Here is a 16982-nt window from a genome sequence, read left to right as displayed (position 1 = left end):
GAAAATACAAATATCTGACAAAGGACTTATATCTAGACTATATAAAGAACTCTTAAAATTCATTCGTAACGAACTAGAAATACCATTTGACCCAGCCATCCCATTACTGGGTATATACCCAAAGGACTATAAATCATGCTGCTATAAAGACACATGCACACGTATGTTTATTGCGGCACTATTCACAATAGCAAAGACTTGGAACCAACCCAAATGTCCAACAACGATAGACTGGATTAAGAAAACGTGGCACATATACACCATGGAATACTATGCAGCCATAAAAAATGATGAGTTCATGTCCTTTGTAGGGACATGGATGAAATTGGAAATCATCATTCTCAGTAAACTATCGCAAGAACAAAAAACCAAACACCGCATATTCTCACTCATAGGTGGGAATTGAACAATGAGATCACATGGACACAGGAAGGGGAACATCACACTCTGGGGCCTGTTGTGGGGTGGGGGGAGGGGGGAGGGGGGAGGGATAGCATTATGAGATATACCTAATGCTAAATGACGGGTTAATGGGTGCAGCACACCAGCATGGCACATATACACATATGTAACTAACCTGCACATTGTGCACATGTACCCTAAAACTTAAAGTATAATAAAAAAAAAATTCATTCATAACACAGACAACCCAATTAAGTATAGACAAATGGTTTCAACAGACACTTCATTAAAATAATATATTCAAATGGGTGACAAACACATGAAAAGAAGTTTAGTGTTATTATTAGGGACACAAATTAAAACCATAAGGAAATAGTATTATGCTTCCATTAGAATAGTTACAATGAAAAAAGACCGTACCAAGTGTTATGGAGGATGTAGGGATAGTTCTGAATTCACGTATACTGCTGGCAGAAATGTAAAATTGTAAAACCACTGGGGAAACTGGCGGTTTCTTTCTTTTCTTTTCTTTTCTTTTTTTTTTTTTTGAGATAGTGTCTTGCTCTGTTGCCCGGGCTGGAGTGCAGTGGCGCAACTTTGGCTCACTGCAACCTTCCACCTCCCAGGCTCAAGGGATTCTCGTGCCTCAGGCTCCCAAGTAGCTGAGATTACAGGTGTGTACCACCACACCCAACTAATTTTTGTATTTTTAGTAGAGACAGGGTTTCACCATGTTGGCCAGGCTGGCCTTCAAATCCTGGCCTCAAGTGAACCGCCCACCTCAGCCTCCCAAAGTGCTGGGTTTACAGGCGTGAGCCACCATGCCCAGCCAATTGGCGGTTTCTTAAAAAGTTAAACCTATTCTTACCAGATGACCCATCCATTTCACTTCCAGATATTTACCCAAGATAAATGAAAACATATGTCCTCACAGTGACTTATATATGTGAATGTTCATAGCAGCTTTTTTTTTTTTAAACGATAGTCAGAACCTGGAAAATTCACCAGCAGGTAAATGGATAAGCAAAATATGGTGTACTCGTACAATAGAATACTGCTTGGTAATAAAAGGTACAAACTACTGATAAACAGAACAAAGTGGATGAATTTCACAACTATTATTCTAAGTGGAAGAAGGTGGGCCCACATGAGCACATACTGAATTAATCTGTTCATATAAAAATCTTAGAAAATGCCCATTGATCTGCAGTGAATAAAGCACATGGATGTTTGCCTGGGGCCACGGGTAGAGGAAGAGATGGGTGGCAAAGGAGCACAAGAAAACTTTTGGGGTGATGGAAATATTTCGTTTGTCAATTGTGGCCATAGTTTCATGGGCCCACATGTTTGTCAGAACTCATCAAATTATATAAGTTTAAGGGATTCTATAATTTATTGTATATAAATTACATCTCAATAAACTTGAGTTTTAAAAGAAAAAAATGACTCCTTTTAAAAGTTTCATAATTTTATTTATTTATGTGCTTAGCAATCACATAGCTTCTCCAGATCATTAAGTGATACAACAAACTTTGAGTTCATGTTATTTGCAAAGCACGTCATTCTGGGGAAATAAAAGCATAACACATTGTTATCTAGATGTTAAAAAACCAAATTTTAAAAGGTATGTTTCACATTACCATAGCTAATCTTCTGTGGCTATATATTTACTGACAACTTGGATTACATCAAAATCTGAGGATTTTATATTTTATTGTAAATGGTGGGACTTTCCATAATGGTGACTGAAACAACCAAACATAAATTATTCAATAAAGATAATGGCCTTGCTTTTCAATCTTATTTCACACTAAATTAAAATTGTGTTTTCAGGCAATCGTTCTTTGTTTTCGACTACACTTCACAAAAGATAATATTACAAATAATACAGCTGCTGCTACAGTGCGACAAGTTGTTACTGTTGTTTTTGAGAGGATGGTTGCTGAAGATGAACGACACAGAGGTAAAGTGCTAGAAGTTGTTTTACTTTGTGGGTGGTTCTTGGATGATTTCATTTTTGTTAACTTTCGGCCTTTGCTGAGATGATCAACATTATTATGTCTATAATGGCAACTTAAAAAATAAATTCCTCACAATTTGATCCCCTAAGGAATAGGCTCCTTGTTTTCCTTGTTTATTTCTAGTGTATGCATAATTTTGTATTAAATATGATAATTTCACATTTTAAACCAAGTATTGCATTATATGTATTTTTTAACCAAACATTACATTCTATGAATTTTTCATGTTATTGCTTCGTCCTCATAATTTAAATTTTAATGATTGCATTATATTTCATGGCCATTCTCTAATTTAACTGAACTAGTCTCCTATTGGACACTTGCATTCTGTTCAGTGTTTTATAACTGTTTTGGGTGGTTTCCTACGTATCTTTTTGAATTATTTCTTTAGGATAAATTTCCAAGAGTGGGCTTCCCTCGTAAATTTTTATCTGTATCTGCTAACATGTGTTAAGAACATTTAAATAATATAAAAATTAATTTTTGGCTGGGTGCGGTGGCTCATGCCTGTAATCGTAGCATTTTGGGAGGCTGAGGTGGGTGGATTGCCTGAGCTCAGGAGTTTGAGACCAGCCTGGGCAACACGGTGAAACCCCGTCTCTACTAAAATACAAAAAATCAGCTGGGTGTGGTGGTGTGCATCTGTAGTCCCAGCTACTCCAGAGGCTGAGGCAGGAGAATCACTTGAACCCGGGAGGCAGAGGTTGCAGTGAGCTGTGATTGCACCACTGCACTCCAGCCTGGGTGACACAGCAAGACTCCATCTCAAAAAAAAAAAAAAATTTTTTTAAAATATTTTTATCGACTACGTTTATTAGAATATTTCCACTTTGGTATATTGTTTTTTCTTTATTTTTTCTTGGGGAAAAATGCAGGTAGAATTCTAGTAGTTTGAAATATTAAGGAATTATAATGTGTCCCATTTGGTTAAAATATTCAAAATCATATTGTAATAACACAGGGCAATTTCCCAGTTTCAATGTTTTATACATTCGTAACCTCAATAAAATTCCTGGAGTGGTAGTTTTAGTTGTTTGTCTCTAAGGCTAATCTGCCATTTAATATTTTATAGTAAAGTAGAAATACTTAGAACTTTTTTCTTTTCAGGTAGTCGTTAAGTCAATATTTATTCAAAACAGGCTGTCATAACTTACAGAGAATGATATTTTTTACTAGTAGTTAAAGAAATGCTGAGTTGGGAAACACCATCCTAGCTGATTCTTAGCTGGTGAGTATCTGTAACTGACATGGTAACAGCAGCAGATCAAGCAGTAATTCTCTTGAAAATAGTGAAATGGTAGAGGAGTTAACCATATGGTAAACGTTTATGTTTGTTTGATATTTAAAAGCACACTTAAAGATCATGTGAATTTTAAATCCATGAAATAAAGGGGCTGAAGAATGGGAGACTGGGAAACCAAATGTATGGACAAAGATATCCAGCTTACTAGAGTGAATGTAAGGTAGCAAAGAGTGATTTTTGTGGTATTTCGTGTAAAAATAGATTCCCATTTTTTTTTGTTTTGGAGGCATATGTTAACATTGGAAATTTTAATTCTGAAATTATAATTTCAACTTATATAAACAAATATTTATTTTAAACATTATCTTTTAAACAGAATATATAATTTATTCAAGGCTATTATGAACTCCTAAAACCCATCCTGTTTTGATTGCAGATATTATAGAACAACCAGTACTGGTACAAGGAAATAGTAACAGAAGATCTGTCAGTACCCTCAAACCTTGTGCTAAAGATGCATATATGCTTTTCCAGGTATTTTAGTTGATAAAAGTAATTTTTATTCTAAAATATAGTTTTGTGTGAATTTTTTAGTTGGGGATTTTATGTCTAATTTTTTTAATGTGAATTTTTTTGAAAATATGTCAAAGGTAGTATTAAAATAGTTCTAAAGAACAACTTTTATATTTACTTTATAGCTAATTAACATGATAAAACGTTATGACTCACTTTAAGAAAATGAAATAAATGCAGAACTAGAAAACAGGTATATCAGAAACAACTAGTCATACAAAAAAAAGTTTCTTTAAACAAGGAAAATTTAAGTAATAAATTTGGTCTGTGTAGTATAATTTGATACATAGATACCTGATTTTTACAACACTTGTCATGAATAAATGATTTTAGGTAAAACAAGATTAATCTGTACTGAAAATATGATTACTTCAGATTAAAAGCTTAGTTTTTCATTTGAAATAATGTTAGATTAATCATTTATCTGTCTACTGTCTCTGTGTTGTCAGTAGTTATATGATTCTTTAAAAGTTTACTTATATAATCTATCAATTACACAATTTGTCAAAATTGGAATTACCAGTGCTTAGTTTCTAAGGAGCAAAAACATGTATTATATAAGAAGAGAGATTTTTTTTTAAAGATTTATGAACTGCGAGTTTGGAAAAGCACATTTAATTCTAGCACGTGAAATTGTTCGATTTATTTTCCCAGGATCTTTGTCAGTTGGTTAATGCTGATGCTCCTTATTGGCTAGTGGGCATGACAGAAATGACTCGGACGTTTGGCCTCGAATTACTTGAGTCAGTCCTCAATGATTTTCCGCAGGTCTTTTTACAAGTAAGCCATTTATAGTATCTTGTGACAAAGTTAATCTTAATTGTTTTACAGATATTTTTAAAGAAAGCAACGTGTATTTTTTTTCCACCTTAAAAGTGGCAAAGAGGCCGGACTTGGTGGTTCATGCCTGTAATTGCAACACTTTGGGAGGCTGAGGTGGGAGGATTGCTTGAGCCCAGGAGTTCGAGACCAGCCTAGGCAACATAGTGAGACACCAACAATGCAGAAAATAAAATGAAAAGGCTGGGCGCAGTGGCTCACCCCTGTAATCCCAGCACTTTGGAAGGCCGAGGTGGGTGGGTCATAAGATCAGGAGTTTGAGACCAGCCTGGCCAATACGGTGAAACCCCGTCTCTACTAAAAATACAAAAATTAGCCAGGAGTGATGGCGGGTGCCTGTAGTCTCAGCTACTCGGGAGGCTGAGGCAAGAGAATGGCTTGAACCTGGGAGGCAGAGGTTGCGATGAGCCAAGATCGCATCACTTCACTCCAGCCTGGGTGACAGAGCAAGACTCTGTCTCCAAAAAGATAAATAATAAAACAAAAATTTTTTTAAAAAGCTAGGCATGGTGGTGCATGTCTGTATTCCCTGCTGTTCAGGAGACTGAGGCAGGAGAATCGCTTGTGCCCAGGAGGTCAAGTTTGCAGTGAGCCGTGTTCAAGCCACTACATTCCAGCCTGGGTGAGAGAGCGAGACCCCATTTCTTAAATTTAAAAAAAAAAAAGGAAGGAAAGAAAGATATGGAGAATTGTAGCCTCAAACTTTAGACATATAACAGTTTAGTGTTACATTACTTTTTTTTTAGTGCCTTAACATTTTGGAATTTTTATAATAGAAAGAATCTCTAGAGACAATCTATTAATAGTCAGGTATTTCCCAGTGTATGGGTCTGTGAAGGAAATGTGGTATGTGAGCTACTTGTATAATATTTAAAAGCCTAAAGAAATTGTTGATTTTTACTTGCTTATATATCTAGCTATGTGTTTTCACATAACTTAAATGGAAAACAACTAAAGTCCAAAATCAAGTCAGTGACTTGCACAGGGTCCCTTAGTTATTAGGTCTTGAACTGTAATTTAGGTTTTTTAACTACTCATCTAGTGCCTTCCCCTACCATGCTTCCTCCCTAAGTAATCCATTTTATCCTTTGCTCTTACCTACAAAATGAGTGAATCAAGTGCTACAGTAATATAAGATTTTTTAGGCCAGGATGTGGAGCTGAAATTAGTTTTATATGGCTCATAATTTTTGGTATACATTAGGCAGTTGTTAAATGCTTTTGGCAAGCAGTATATACACTGATGATTCCCTTTCTTGTAGTGTAATAGGATAAGCAGTATTTAGGTATAATTTGTCCAGCACTCTTGTATAAATAATAGTCATAGTAGCTGTCATTTCTTGACTGCCTTCTACGTGCTATGTGCCAGATTCCTTACATATTAATATTCTCTTTTATCTTCCCAAATGCCTGAGATACCAGTTATCACTGTTTTACACATGAGGAAACTACAACATCCAGAGGGTTAAATAATTTGTCTGCAGTTTCATGGTTTATAAGTGATGGAGTTGGGATTTGAACTCATGTTGATCCAAATTAGTTTCTCTCCGTATCCTCTCTTTTTTATATACACATCACATCCCGACCATCACCTTCAAAATATATTCAGGATCCAATCAGTTCTTACCACTTCTACAATTATTCTAGTCTAAGCTACCATCACCTCTTACTTGAATTATTGTGTTGGCTTCCTAACTGGTCTGCTTGCATATATATTAATACTTGTACCACTTATTATAGTTGTTTGTGACACCACATCCACAATGGTATTTTTAAAAAGTCGAATCTTTTTAGTCTCTTGTAAATTGCTTCAGTTGATATCCTCCTTATCAGACTAAAAGATGAAGTGTCCTTATGCTCTGTGGAACTTTTCATGGTTTAGTCCCCAATATTCCTTGATCTTGTTTCTTTCCTCTCTTCTCTTTGCCCTCACCCTTTGGCCACACTGTCCTTCTTGTTGTTTGTGAAATGCCTCAAGCAGACTCCTGCCCCAGGGCCTTTGTACTTACTATTCCTGGGCCTGGAATCCTTTTTTCCTCATATGGCTTGCTGTCTTACTTTTTTGAAGGCTTTGCTCAATCGTCAACTTACCAGACACATCTTCCCCAACCACGTTGTGTAAAATGACAACCTTTTTTCCTACCAGCACCATTATCTTTCTTATCTCTCTTTTTCTTTGTAGCACTTATCACCTCCTGCCTGACACACACACACACGTATATGTGTATTATATATTATTACATATTGTGTATTATTTTATTTTCTCTCTTTCCCTACAAGAAGATAAACTCTATGAGGCAGGGATTTAGTACACTGTTGTATAGGTGTCTTTAGTAATAGTGCCTGGCATATGGCAGGTGTTTGATAAATATTTGAATGAATGAATTGGTTAATGAATTTGAATTTAAAATTTTTATGTTTGGGTCATGTTTTCTGACTTCATAGGAAAAGATTCGAAACTGTTTTTACAGATTTTTTTCTTTTCTTTTCTTTTCTTTTTTTGAGACAGCATCTTGCTCTGTCGCCCAGGTTGGAGTGCAGTCGCACGATCTCGGCTCACTGCAAGCTCCGCCTCCCGTGTTCACGCCATTCTCCTGCCTCAGCCTCCCGAGTAGTTGGGACCACAGGTGCCTGCCACCACGCCCGGCTAATTTTTTGTATTTTTTTTAGTAGAGATGGGGTTTCACCGTGTTGGCCAGGATGGTCTCGATCCCCTGACCTCGTGATCTGCCCACCTCAGCCTCCCAAAGTGCTGAGATTACAGGCGTGGGCCACCGCACCCGGCCTGTTTTCACGGATTTATTATACTTAGAAAATTTACTTTATTCTTCTTGCTGTAAAGCATGGAAGGGGAAGAATTCTCTGTGTAAGATCCTAGAATTTCATCCTGTACAATTTTCTTCCAGAGATACGTATTTGTTTCTTTTTTTAACTCATCATTCACATATGCAATCAAAATTTACCAGTCACTTAAGTTTTATGCCAAGTATACAGAAGTTAAATAAGACTGATAAAATCTTTGCCCTGTGGCACTTACAATTCTAATGGGGAGACAGATTTTAACTGAGTTGATAAGGCTTGATGAGTACTGTGAAGGAAAAGTATTAAAAGTGTTAGGAAATGAATAACGGGGCCAGACCTGGTGGAGAGTTGGTGATAAATCAAGGTCTGGCCTTGATAAATCAAGATAAATCAAGTTGGTGATAGGATACTTAAGCTTGTAAATGAAGGATTAAGAGTAGTTAGGAGATATAGAGAGAACAGGAAAAGAATACTCCACACAGAAGGAATTTGAAGAGCAGTGACCCTGAGAAAGGATGTCTTCTCTTCTAGAAAAATAAGCTTTAAGGGCATTGAAGCTTTGCCTTTTGCCTCAATGAAGTGTTGTAGTGGAAGATGAAAAAGGCAGTCTCAAAGATGATTTCTAGCTTTCTGGCTTGAACAGTGAACCATTTGCTAAGATGGAGTACTCCATGGGCAGAATTTTTATCACAAAGGACACATTATTCATATATATACTAATTTCAAGGTATCTGTGAGACATGCAAAATGTTAGTTGGACTTGTGCATTTCAAGGTTTGGGGCTGAAATTATAAATTTAATGTTACTGGCATATAGTTGCTAATTGAAGATATAGGAGTGAATGAGATTTTCTGTGGTAAGAACCTAGAGTACAAAGCAAGGGCATGGTGCTCTGGAACTCTGAGGAAGCTCAACATTAAACAGTTGAGGATGAGCATATACAAGAGACTGAGAACACAAGGCCAGAAGGCAGGAACAAATCTAAGAGAGTGTGACATAATAAAAGGCAAAAGCAAAGAAAGTTTCAAGATGAAGCAAGTAATCAGTTATATCAGGTGGTTCACAGAGATCTGGTAGGCATAGTGGCTCACACCTGTAATCTTAGCACTTTGTGGGGCTGAGGCAGTCAGATGGCCTGAGCTCAGGAGTTCAAGACCAGCCTGGGCAACATAGTGAGACCTTGTCTCTACGAAAAATTAAAAAAAAAAAATCACCTGGGCCTGGTGGCACATGCCTGTAGTCTCAGCTACTTGGGAGGCTGAGAGGTGGGAGGATCGTTTGACCCCAGGAGGTCAAGGCTGCAGTGAGCCATGATCACACCACTGCACTCCAGCCCGGGTGACAGAGCAAGACCCTATTTCAAAAACAGAACAAAACAAAACAAAAACAAAGAGATCTGATAAGATGAAAACTGGAAAGACTGGAAAATGTTTGCTTTGGCCACAGAGATCATGATGAGTATAATGAGAAGTGGAGAAGTAGAGTTGGGATGGTTGGTGATAGTGCTGGAGGAAACCCAACTGTAGTGAGTTGAGCAGTGAGAGGGCAACAGTGAATTGGTAAAACTTTTAAGAATTGCTTAAGAATTGCTGCTATGTTTATATATTTTAACCAATATACAAAATAATTATTTTTGTAAAATATGAAAGTGGACTTTACTTTTCATTTTGGCAGTCAGATAAACTAACTGTAGATGTGAGAGTATAATTTCAAATCACTTATCTCTTAAGATCTCATTTTGGAGGAAAGAATGAAAAAGTATATTAAAATATTTATAAAAGTCTGGAAGAGTATACCTGCAGAAGTAACAATGACTAGTCCACTTATCTCCAGGAGGTGAGATTAGGCAAGACTTTTATTTTTATCTTTTTATTTATCTATGTTTTTGGATTTTCTTTCTTGAGAATCTGATTTTTTAAAACATACATTTAGTGGCTTATGCCTATAATCACAGTGCTTTGGGAGGAGGCTGAGGCGGGCAGATCACCTGAGGTCAGGAGAGCCTGCCCAACATGGTGAAACCCCGTCTCTACTAAAAATACAAAAATTAGCCAGGCGTGGTGGCAGATGTCTGTAATCTCAGCTACTTGGGAGGCTGAGGCAGGAGAATTGCTTGAACCTGGGAGGTGGAGGTTGCAGTGAGCCGAGATTGTGCCATTGCACTCCAGCCTGGGTGACAGAGTGAAACTCCATCTCAAAAAAAAAAAAAAGATACATTTAAAAAATTTTGTGATTCTGAGCAAACAACCTGCTCTATGCCTTATTTTCCTTCTCTGTAAGATGAAAGGATTAGGTCAAATGATTTTTGTGATATTTTCTTTGTTTATAGCGTCAGTGAAATTTGGATGACAACAACAAAATGTATTTGAGGCTAGTCATTAAATACAGCCTAGGCCTTATATTGTCAGTGAAACGGGATTACTCTTGGCTAATATAGGCAGGGAATTAACAGGTTTAGGAGTGCTTTCTTTATGATATATCATGGCTATAAGTAAAATTTAAGAATTATTTGCAAGATTCCCTGACTTGTAAAATAATTATGCTTGTTTGCCATTGCATGTTTTATCAGCTCATCATGTTCTGTTTAAGCAGTCCAAGCAGAACAAAATTTTAAGTTAATTATTAAATCTCTGCATGAATGGAATTGTTCTTTGAAAAATGAAATCAGTGAATTATATAACTTATACTTTCTTAGGAAATTTTCTCTCCTCAGCTACCTATTTTAAATTATTTGCTTGAGTTTGTATAGCTTGTTTTCTTTTCTCTCTTTTTTCCTTTTCTTTTTCTTTTTTTTTTTTTTTCTGTGTGAGATAGGGTCTTGCTCCATTGCCCAGATTGGAGTACAGTGGTGTGATCATGGCTCACTGCAGCCTCAACCTCCCTGGGCTCAAGTGATCCTCCCACTTTAGTCACCCAAGTAGCTGGAACCGCAGGAGGCACCACTATATCCAGCTAATTTTTGTTGTTGTTGTTGTTGTTGAGACAGGGTCTCCCTGTGTTGCTCAGGCTGGTCTTGAACTCCTGGATGCCAGCAATCCTCCCATCTCAGCCTCCCAAAGTGCTAAGATTCCAGGCCTGAGCCACCATGCCTGGCTGTATTTTCTTTCTTCTGTTTATGTTTTTAATTACCAGTGTCCAGCTAAAATTGAAGTTTCTGTTAATCACCAATTACTTACTTCTAAAATCATTAAATGTTCCTTTTAAACTTATATTCTTTCAAAAACTTCTTGTAATACTGATTATGATTATGATTATGATTATTATTTGAGACAGCATCTTGCTCTGTTACCCAGACTGGAGGGCAGTGGCATGATCACGGCTAACTGCAGCCTTGACCTCCTGGGTTCAAGTGTTCCTTCCACCTCAGCCTCCCAAATTGCTGGGACTACTGGTGCGTGCCACCATACCTGGCTAATTTTTAAATTTTTTTTGTAGAGATGGAGTCTCACTGTTTTGCCAAGGCTCATCTTGAACTCCTGGGGTCAAGCTGTCCTCCCACCTTGGGCTCCCAAAATGCTAAGATTACAGGCATGAGCCACTATGCTGGGCTCTGATGACTGTTCTGACCTTAGACTCTCTAAGTGCAATACGAATTTCAAAATTGTGTGTAAACTATAAAATAATAAAACATATAAACTTATAGTAAAGCTAAATTATTAATACTGGTTATTAAGAAGTTTTGTTTCCTAGTGAGACTGTGTTTTTAGAAGTATTAAGTACAAATAAAGTTAATTATTTTTTTCTTTCTTTTTTCCTTGCAAATAGCACCAAGAATTTAGTTTCCTCCTCAAAGAAAGGGTATGTCCTCTTGTGATAAAGCTCTTTTCTCCAAATATAAAGTTCAGACAAGGTTCCAGCACCTCATCTTCTCCAGCACCAGTTGAAAAACCATATTTTCCTATCTGCATGCGTTTGCTGAGAGTAGTATCTGTTCTGATTAAGCAGTTTTACAGTCTTTTGGTAAGTGCTAATTTCCTTATGTATTTGTGTATATAGTTGCATGTTGTGCCCTTTGTAAAAAGTGGTCTGTTGTAGCGCATTTAGTTTTTTCAATTCAGTTCAACAGAATTTTTTTGAGTACCTACATGTATTGTAGGTACTCTAAAGGTTTGTTCTATCCTTTCTTGAATCTTGCTTATGTTTATAGAGTATTCATAATGTGTGAAGCAGAGTCATTGCCTGTTGTCTGAAGGCAGCATAGGAATTGTCGTTTTGGAACTCAGCTTCTTAGCTAATTGTCTGTATCTCATTTGAAGGATTATTAAAATTATAGTCTCTTCAGTTTATTCTGCTTTCATTTATACTGTTTCATATGTCTTAACAGATTAAAGCAAAGACATTAAAGATTTGGTCAAATCTAGGATTAGAAACCAATTATTTTGACTTACAGTCCAATATTGTATCTATTTTGCATAAGTTAATGGATGCCTATTATATTGTGATATTCCGGATGATAATTCTATTTATGTAATGCTTTAGTCGTAAACATTCAAATACTGTTTCTCAGAAAAAATAACGCACCATGTTTTTTAAAAATTCTGTGTTAGGTCAAATTCAGCATTCTGTAATTTTTTCACATTTATATTCTTCTTCTTCTTCTTTTTTTTTTTTAAGATGGAGTCTCATTCTGTCACCCAGGCTGGAGTGTAGTGGCACAATCTTGGCTCACTGCAACCTCCACCTCCTGGGTTCAAGCAGTTCTCCTGTTTCAGCCTCCCGAGTAGCTGGGACTACAGGCACCCACCACCACACCTGGCTAATTTTTGTATTTTTAGTAGAGATGGGGCTTCACCCTATTGGTCAGGCTGGTCTTGAACTCCTGACCTCAGGTGATCCACCCGCCTCAACCTCCCAAAGTGCTGGGATTACAGGCGTCAGCCACCATGCCTGGCCCTATATTCTAAAAACAGACAATATAATAATAGTAGAAGACTTCAATATTCTACTTCCAATAAAGGTAGAACAACCAGACATAAGACTAATAAGGAAACAAAGGACTCGAACAACACTGTAGAACAGTTGGACCTAACAGACATATACAGAACACTCTACCTAACATCAGCAGAATACACATTCTTTTCAAGTGCACATAGATTATGCTCAAGGATAGAGCTTATGTTAAGCCATAAAACAAGTCTCAACAAATTTAAGAAGATTGTAATCATACCAGGTATCTTCTCTGACCAAAGTGGAATCCAGCCAGAAATCAATAGTGGAAACAAAATGAGAAGAGTCTCAAATGTATGGAAATTAAACAACATACTAGTTAGGAGAAGGAAGGAAATAATAAAGAATACCACATAAATAAACAAAATGGAGAATAGAAAAGCAATAGAGAGAATCAATGAAAGTTGTTTTTTTTTTAAAAGATTAAGAAAATTAACAAACCATTATCCAGACTAAAAAGAGAAAATACTCAAATAACTAAAATCAGAAATGAAGGAGGAGACATTACAACTGATGCCACAGAAATAAGAAATTTAAAGGATCATAAAAGACTACTAGGAAGAATTATGTGCCAACAAATTGGATAACCTAGAAGAAATGAATAAATTCCTTGAAACATACAACCTACTGAAACTGCATCACAAGAAAAAAATTAAACAGACCTATAACTAGTATGGAGATTGAATTAATAATGAAAAACCTTCCAACAAAGAAAAGCGCAAGAGCAGATGACTTCACTGGAAAAGTCTACCAAACATTGAAAGAACAATTAACAAACTCCAAAGAATTGAAGAGGAGAGAAAACTTCCAAGCTCATTTTATGAGGCCAGCATTAATACCAAAGCCAGACAAAAATACTACAAGGGAAAAAAAAAACAGATCAAGCTCCCTGATAAATATTGATAAAAAAAATTCTCAAGAAAGTACAAGGAAACTTAATTCAACAGCATTTTAAAAGGATTCTACGCCATGACCAAGTGGGATCTATCCCTGGAATGTAAGGACGTTTCAACATACAAGAATCAGTTAATATAATACACTACATTAAAAGAATGAAGGTTAAAAACTACGTGATCATTTCAATTGGTGCAGAAAAAGTATTTGGCAAAATTCATCATCCTTTCATGATAAAAACACTCAACAAACTAGGAATAGAACTAAACTAACTTAACCCAATAAATGCCATTTATGAAGAGACAATAACTAATAACTAATATCACACTTGATAGTGAAAACCTGAAAGCTTTCCCTCTAAGATCAGGAACAAGGCAAGATTGCCTACTCTTGCCACTTCTATTCAACATGGTACTGGAACTCCTAGCCAGAGCAACTAGGAATGAAAAAGAAATAAAAGGCATCCACATTGGAAAGGAAGAAGTAACATTATCTCTGTTTGCTAATGTATGTTATATCTAGAAAACCCTAAATATTCCACACCAGAAAAACTGTTAGAACTAATAAACATAGCAAAGTTGCAAATATGTCTCTATACACTAACAGTGAACAATTCCAGAAAGAAATTAAGAAAACAATTTCATTTGCAAAGTACCAAAAAGAATAAAAATACTTAGGCATAAACTTAACCAAGAAGGTGAAAGACCTATGCACTGGAAACTATAAAACATTATTGAAAGAAATTTAAGACACAAAGAAATGGAAAGATATCCAGTGTTCATGATTAAAAGACTTAAAATTGTTAAAATGTCCATATAATCTAAAGAGATCTATGAATTAAATGCAGTTCCTATCAAAATTCCAACAGCAATTTTTGCAGAAGTAGAAGAAACCATCTTAAAATTCATATTGAATCTCAAGGGACCCCAAATTGCCAAAACTATCTTGAGAAAAAAGAACAAAGTTGGAAGTCTCACACTCCCTGATTTCAAAACATATTACAAAGCTACAGTAATCAGAATAGCATAAAGTGGTACTGGCATAAAGACACACACAAAAACCCATGGAACAGAATGGAGAGCCCAAAAATAAACTCTCATATATATGGTCAAGTGATCTTTGAAAAGGGTGCCAAGACCAGTCAGTGGAGAAAGGATAGTCTCTTTAACCATTATGCTGGGAAAACCGGATATTCACATGCAAAAGAATGAGGTTAGACCCTTACCTTATGCCATGTACAAAAAATAATTCAAAATGGATTCATGACCTAAACACAAGATTTAAAACTAAAAAATTCCTAAAAGAAAACATAGGGGAAAATCTTTATGACATTGGATTTCACAATGATTTCCTGACTATGATACTAAAAGCACAGGCAACAAAACAACAATAGACAAATGGAACTGCATCAAACTTAAAATCTTCTACACCTCAAAGAAAGAAGCCAGCAGAGTTGTATTAGTTTTCACACTGCTGATAAAGACATACCCGAGACTGGGCAATTTACAAAAGAAAGAGATTTATTGGACTTACAGTTCCATGTGGCTGGGGAGGCCTCACAATCGTGGCTGAAGGTGAAAGACACATCTCACATGGCGGCAGACAAGAGAAGAGCGCTTATGCAGGGAAACCCCCCTTTTAAAACCACCAGATCTTGTGAGACTTACTATCATGAGAACAGCATGGGAAAGACCTGCCTCCCATGATTCATTACCTCCCACCAGGTCCCTCCCACAACACGTAGGAATTCAAGATGAGATTTGGGTGGGGACACAACCAAACCATATCATTCCGCCCCTGGCCTCCCAAGTCTCATAGGTCCTCATATTTCAAAACCAATCATGCCTTGCCACCAGTCCCCAAAGTCTTAACTCATTTCAGCATTAACTCAGAAGTCCACAGTCCAAAGGCTCAACTGAGACAAGGCAAGTCTCTTCTGCCTATGAGCCTGTAAAATCAAAACAAGTTAATTACTTCCTAGATACAATGGGGGTACAAGCATTGGGTAAATACAGCCATTCTAAATGGGAGAAACTTGCCAAAACAAAGGGGCTACAGGCCCCATGCAAGTCCGAAATTCAGCAGGGCGGTCAAATCTTAAAGCTCCAAAATGACCTCCTTTGACTCCATGTCTGACATCCAGATCACACTGATGCAAGAGGAGGGTTCCCATAGTCTTGGGCAGCTCCACTCCTGTGGCTTTGCAGGATACAGCCTCCCTTCCAGGTGCTTTCATGGCCTGCTGTTGAGTGTCTGTGGGTCTTCCAGGTGCACGGTGCAAGCTGTTGGTGAATCTGTCATTCTGGTGTCTGGATGGTGGCCCTCTTCTCACAGCTCCACTAGGCAGTGCTCCAGTAGGAACTCTGTGTGGGGGCTCTGACCTCACATTTCCCTTCTGTATTGCCCTAGCAGAGGTTCTCCATGAAGACCCTGCTCCTACAGCAAACTTCTGCCTGGGCATCCAGATGTTTCCATACATCTTCTGAAATCTAGGCAGAGGTTTCCAAACCTCAATTCTTGACTTCTCTGCACTCGCAGGCTCAACACCATGTGGAAGCTGCCAAGGCTTGATGCTTGCACCCTCTGAAGCTACGGCCCGAGCTCTATGTTGACCCCTTTCAGTCACGGCTGGAGTGGCTGGGATGCAGGGGACCAAGCACACAGCACAGGGACCTTGGGCCCAGCCCACAAAACCACGTTTTCCTCATAGACCTCTGGATCTATGATGGGAGGGGCTGCCTCAAAGGTCTCTGACATGCCCTGGAGACATTTTCCCCATTGTCTTGGTGATTAACATTCAGCTCCTTGTTACTTATGCAAATCTCTACAGCCAGCTTGAAATTCTCCTCAGAAAATGGGATTTTCTTTTCTTTTTGTGGGGAGGGATGGAGTCTTGCTCTGTATCCCAGGCTGGAGTGCAGTGGCCCCATCTTGGCTCACTGCAACCTCTACCTCCTGGGTTCAAGTGATTCTCCCGCCTCAGCCTCCTGAGTAGCTAGGATTGCAGGTGTGAGCCCCCACACCCGGCTAATTTTTGTATTTTTAGTAGAGATGGGGTTTCACCATGTTGGCCAGGCTGGTCTTGAACTCCTGACCTCAAGCAACCCACCCGCCTTGGCCTCCCAAAGTGCTGGGATTATAGGCATGAGCCACTGCACCTGGCCTCGGATTTTCTTTTCTATTGCATTGTCAGGCTGCAAATTTTCCAACCTTTTATGCTCTGTTTCCCTTTTAAAACTGAATGTCTTTAACAGCACCCAA

The 16982-nt window shown here is 37.6% G+C and overlaps 1 protein-coding gene across 16 annotated transcripts in view; it reads left to right on the top strand.

Moving 5' to 3' along the window:
- The window catches only part of MON2 (MON2 homolog, regulator of endosome-to-Golgi trafficking), a 127340-nt gene that overhangs the window by 29605 nt on the left and 80753 nt on the right, over nt 1–16982 (top strand). For 12 of the 16 annotated variants that reach the window (XR_010148004.1, XR_010148003.1, XM_001165785.7 and 9 more), the window contains 4 exons: nt 2236–2365; nt 4103–4200; nt 4894–5019; nt 11646–11840. Coding sequence is in view for 14 of the 16 variants with exons in the window: in XM_001165785.7 (XP_001165785.3) it covers nt 2236–2365; nt 4103–4200; nt 4894–5019; nt 11646–11840 (549 nt within the window). In the remaining 2 variants the exon portion in view is untranslated. The remainder of the gene's footprint in view (nt 1–2235; nt 2366–4102; nt 4201–4893; nt 5020–11645; nt 11841–16982) is intronic. The other 4 variants (XM_063785506.1, XM_063785507.1, XM_063785509.1 and 1 more) reach the window with 1 other exon arrangement.

The sequence above is a fragment of the Pan troglodytes genome, chromosome 10 (genome assembly GCF_028858775.2).
Source record: "Pan troglodytes isolate AG18354 chromosome 10, NHGRI_mPanTro3-v2.0_pri, whole genome shotgun sequence".
NCBI lineage: Eukaryota > Metazoa > Chordata > Mammalia > Primates > Hominidae > Pan > Pan troglodytes.
The sequence above is the reverse complement of the archived record's forward strand: the minus strand, read 5'-3'. Positions and strand labels throughout refer to the sequence as shown.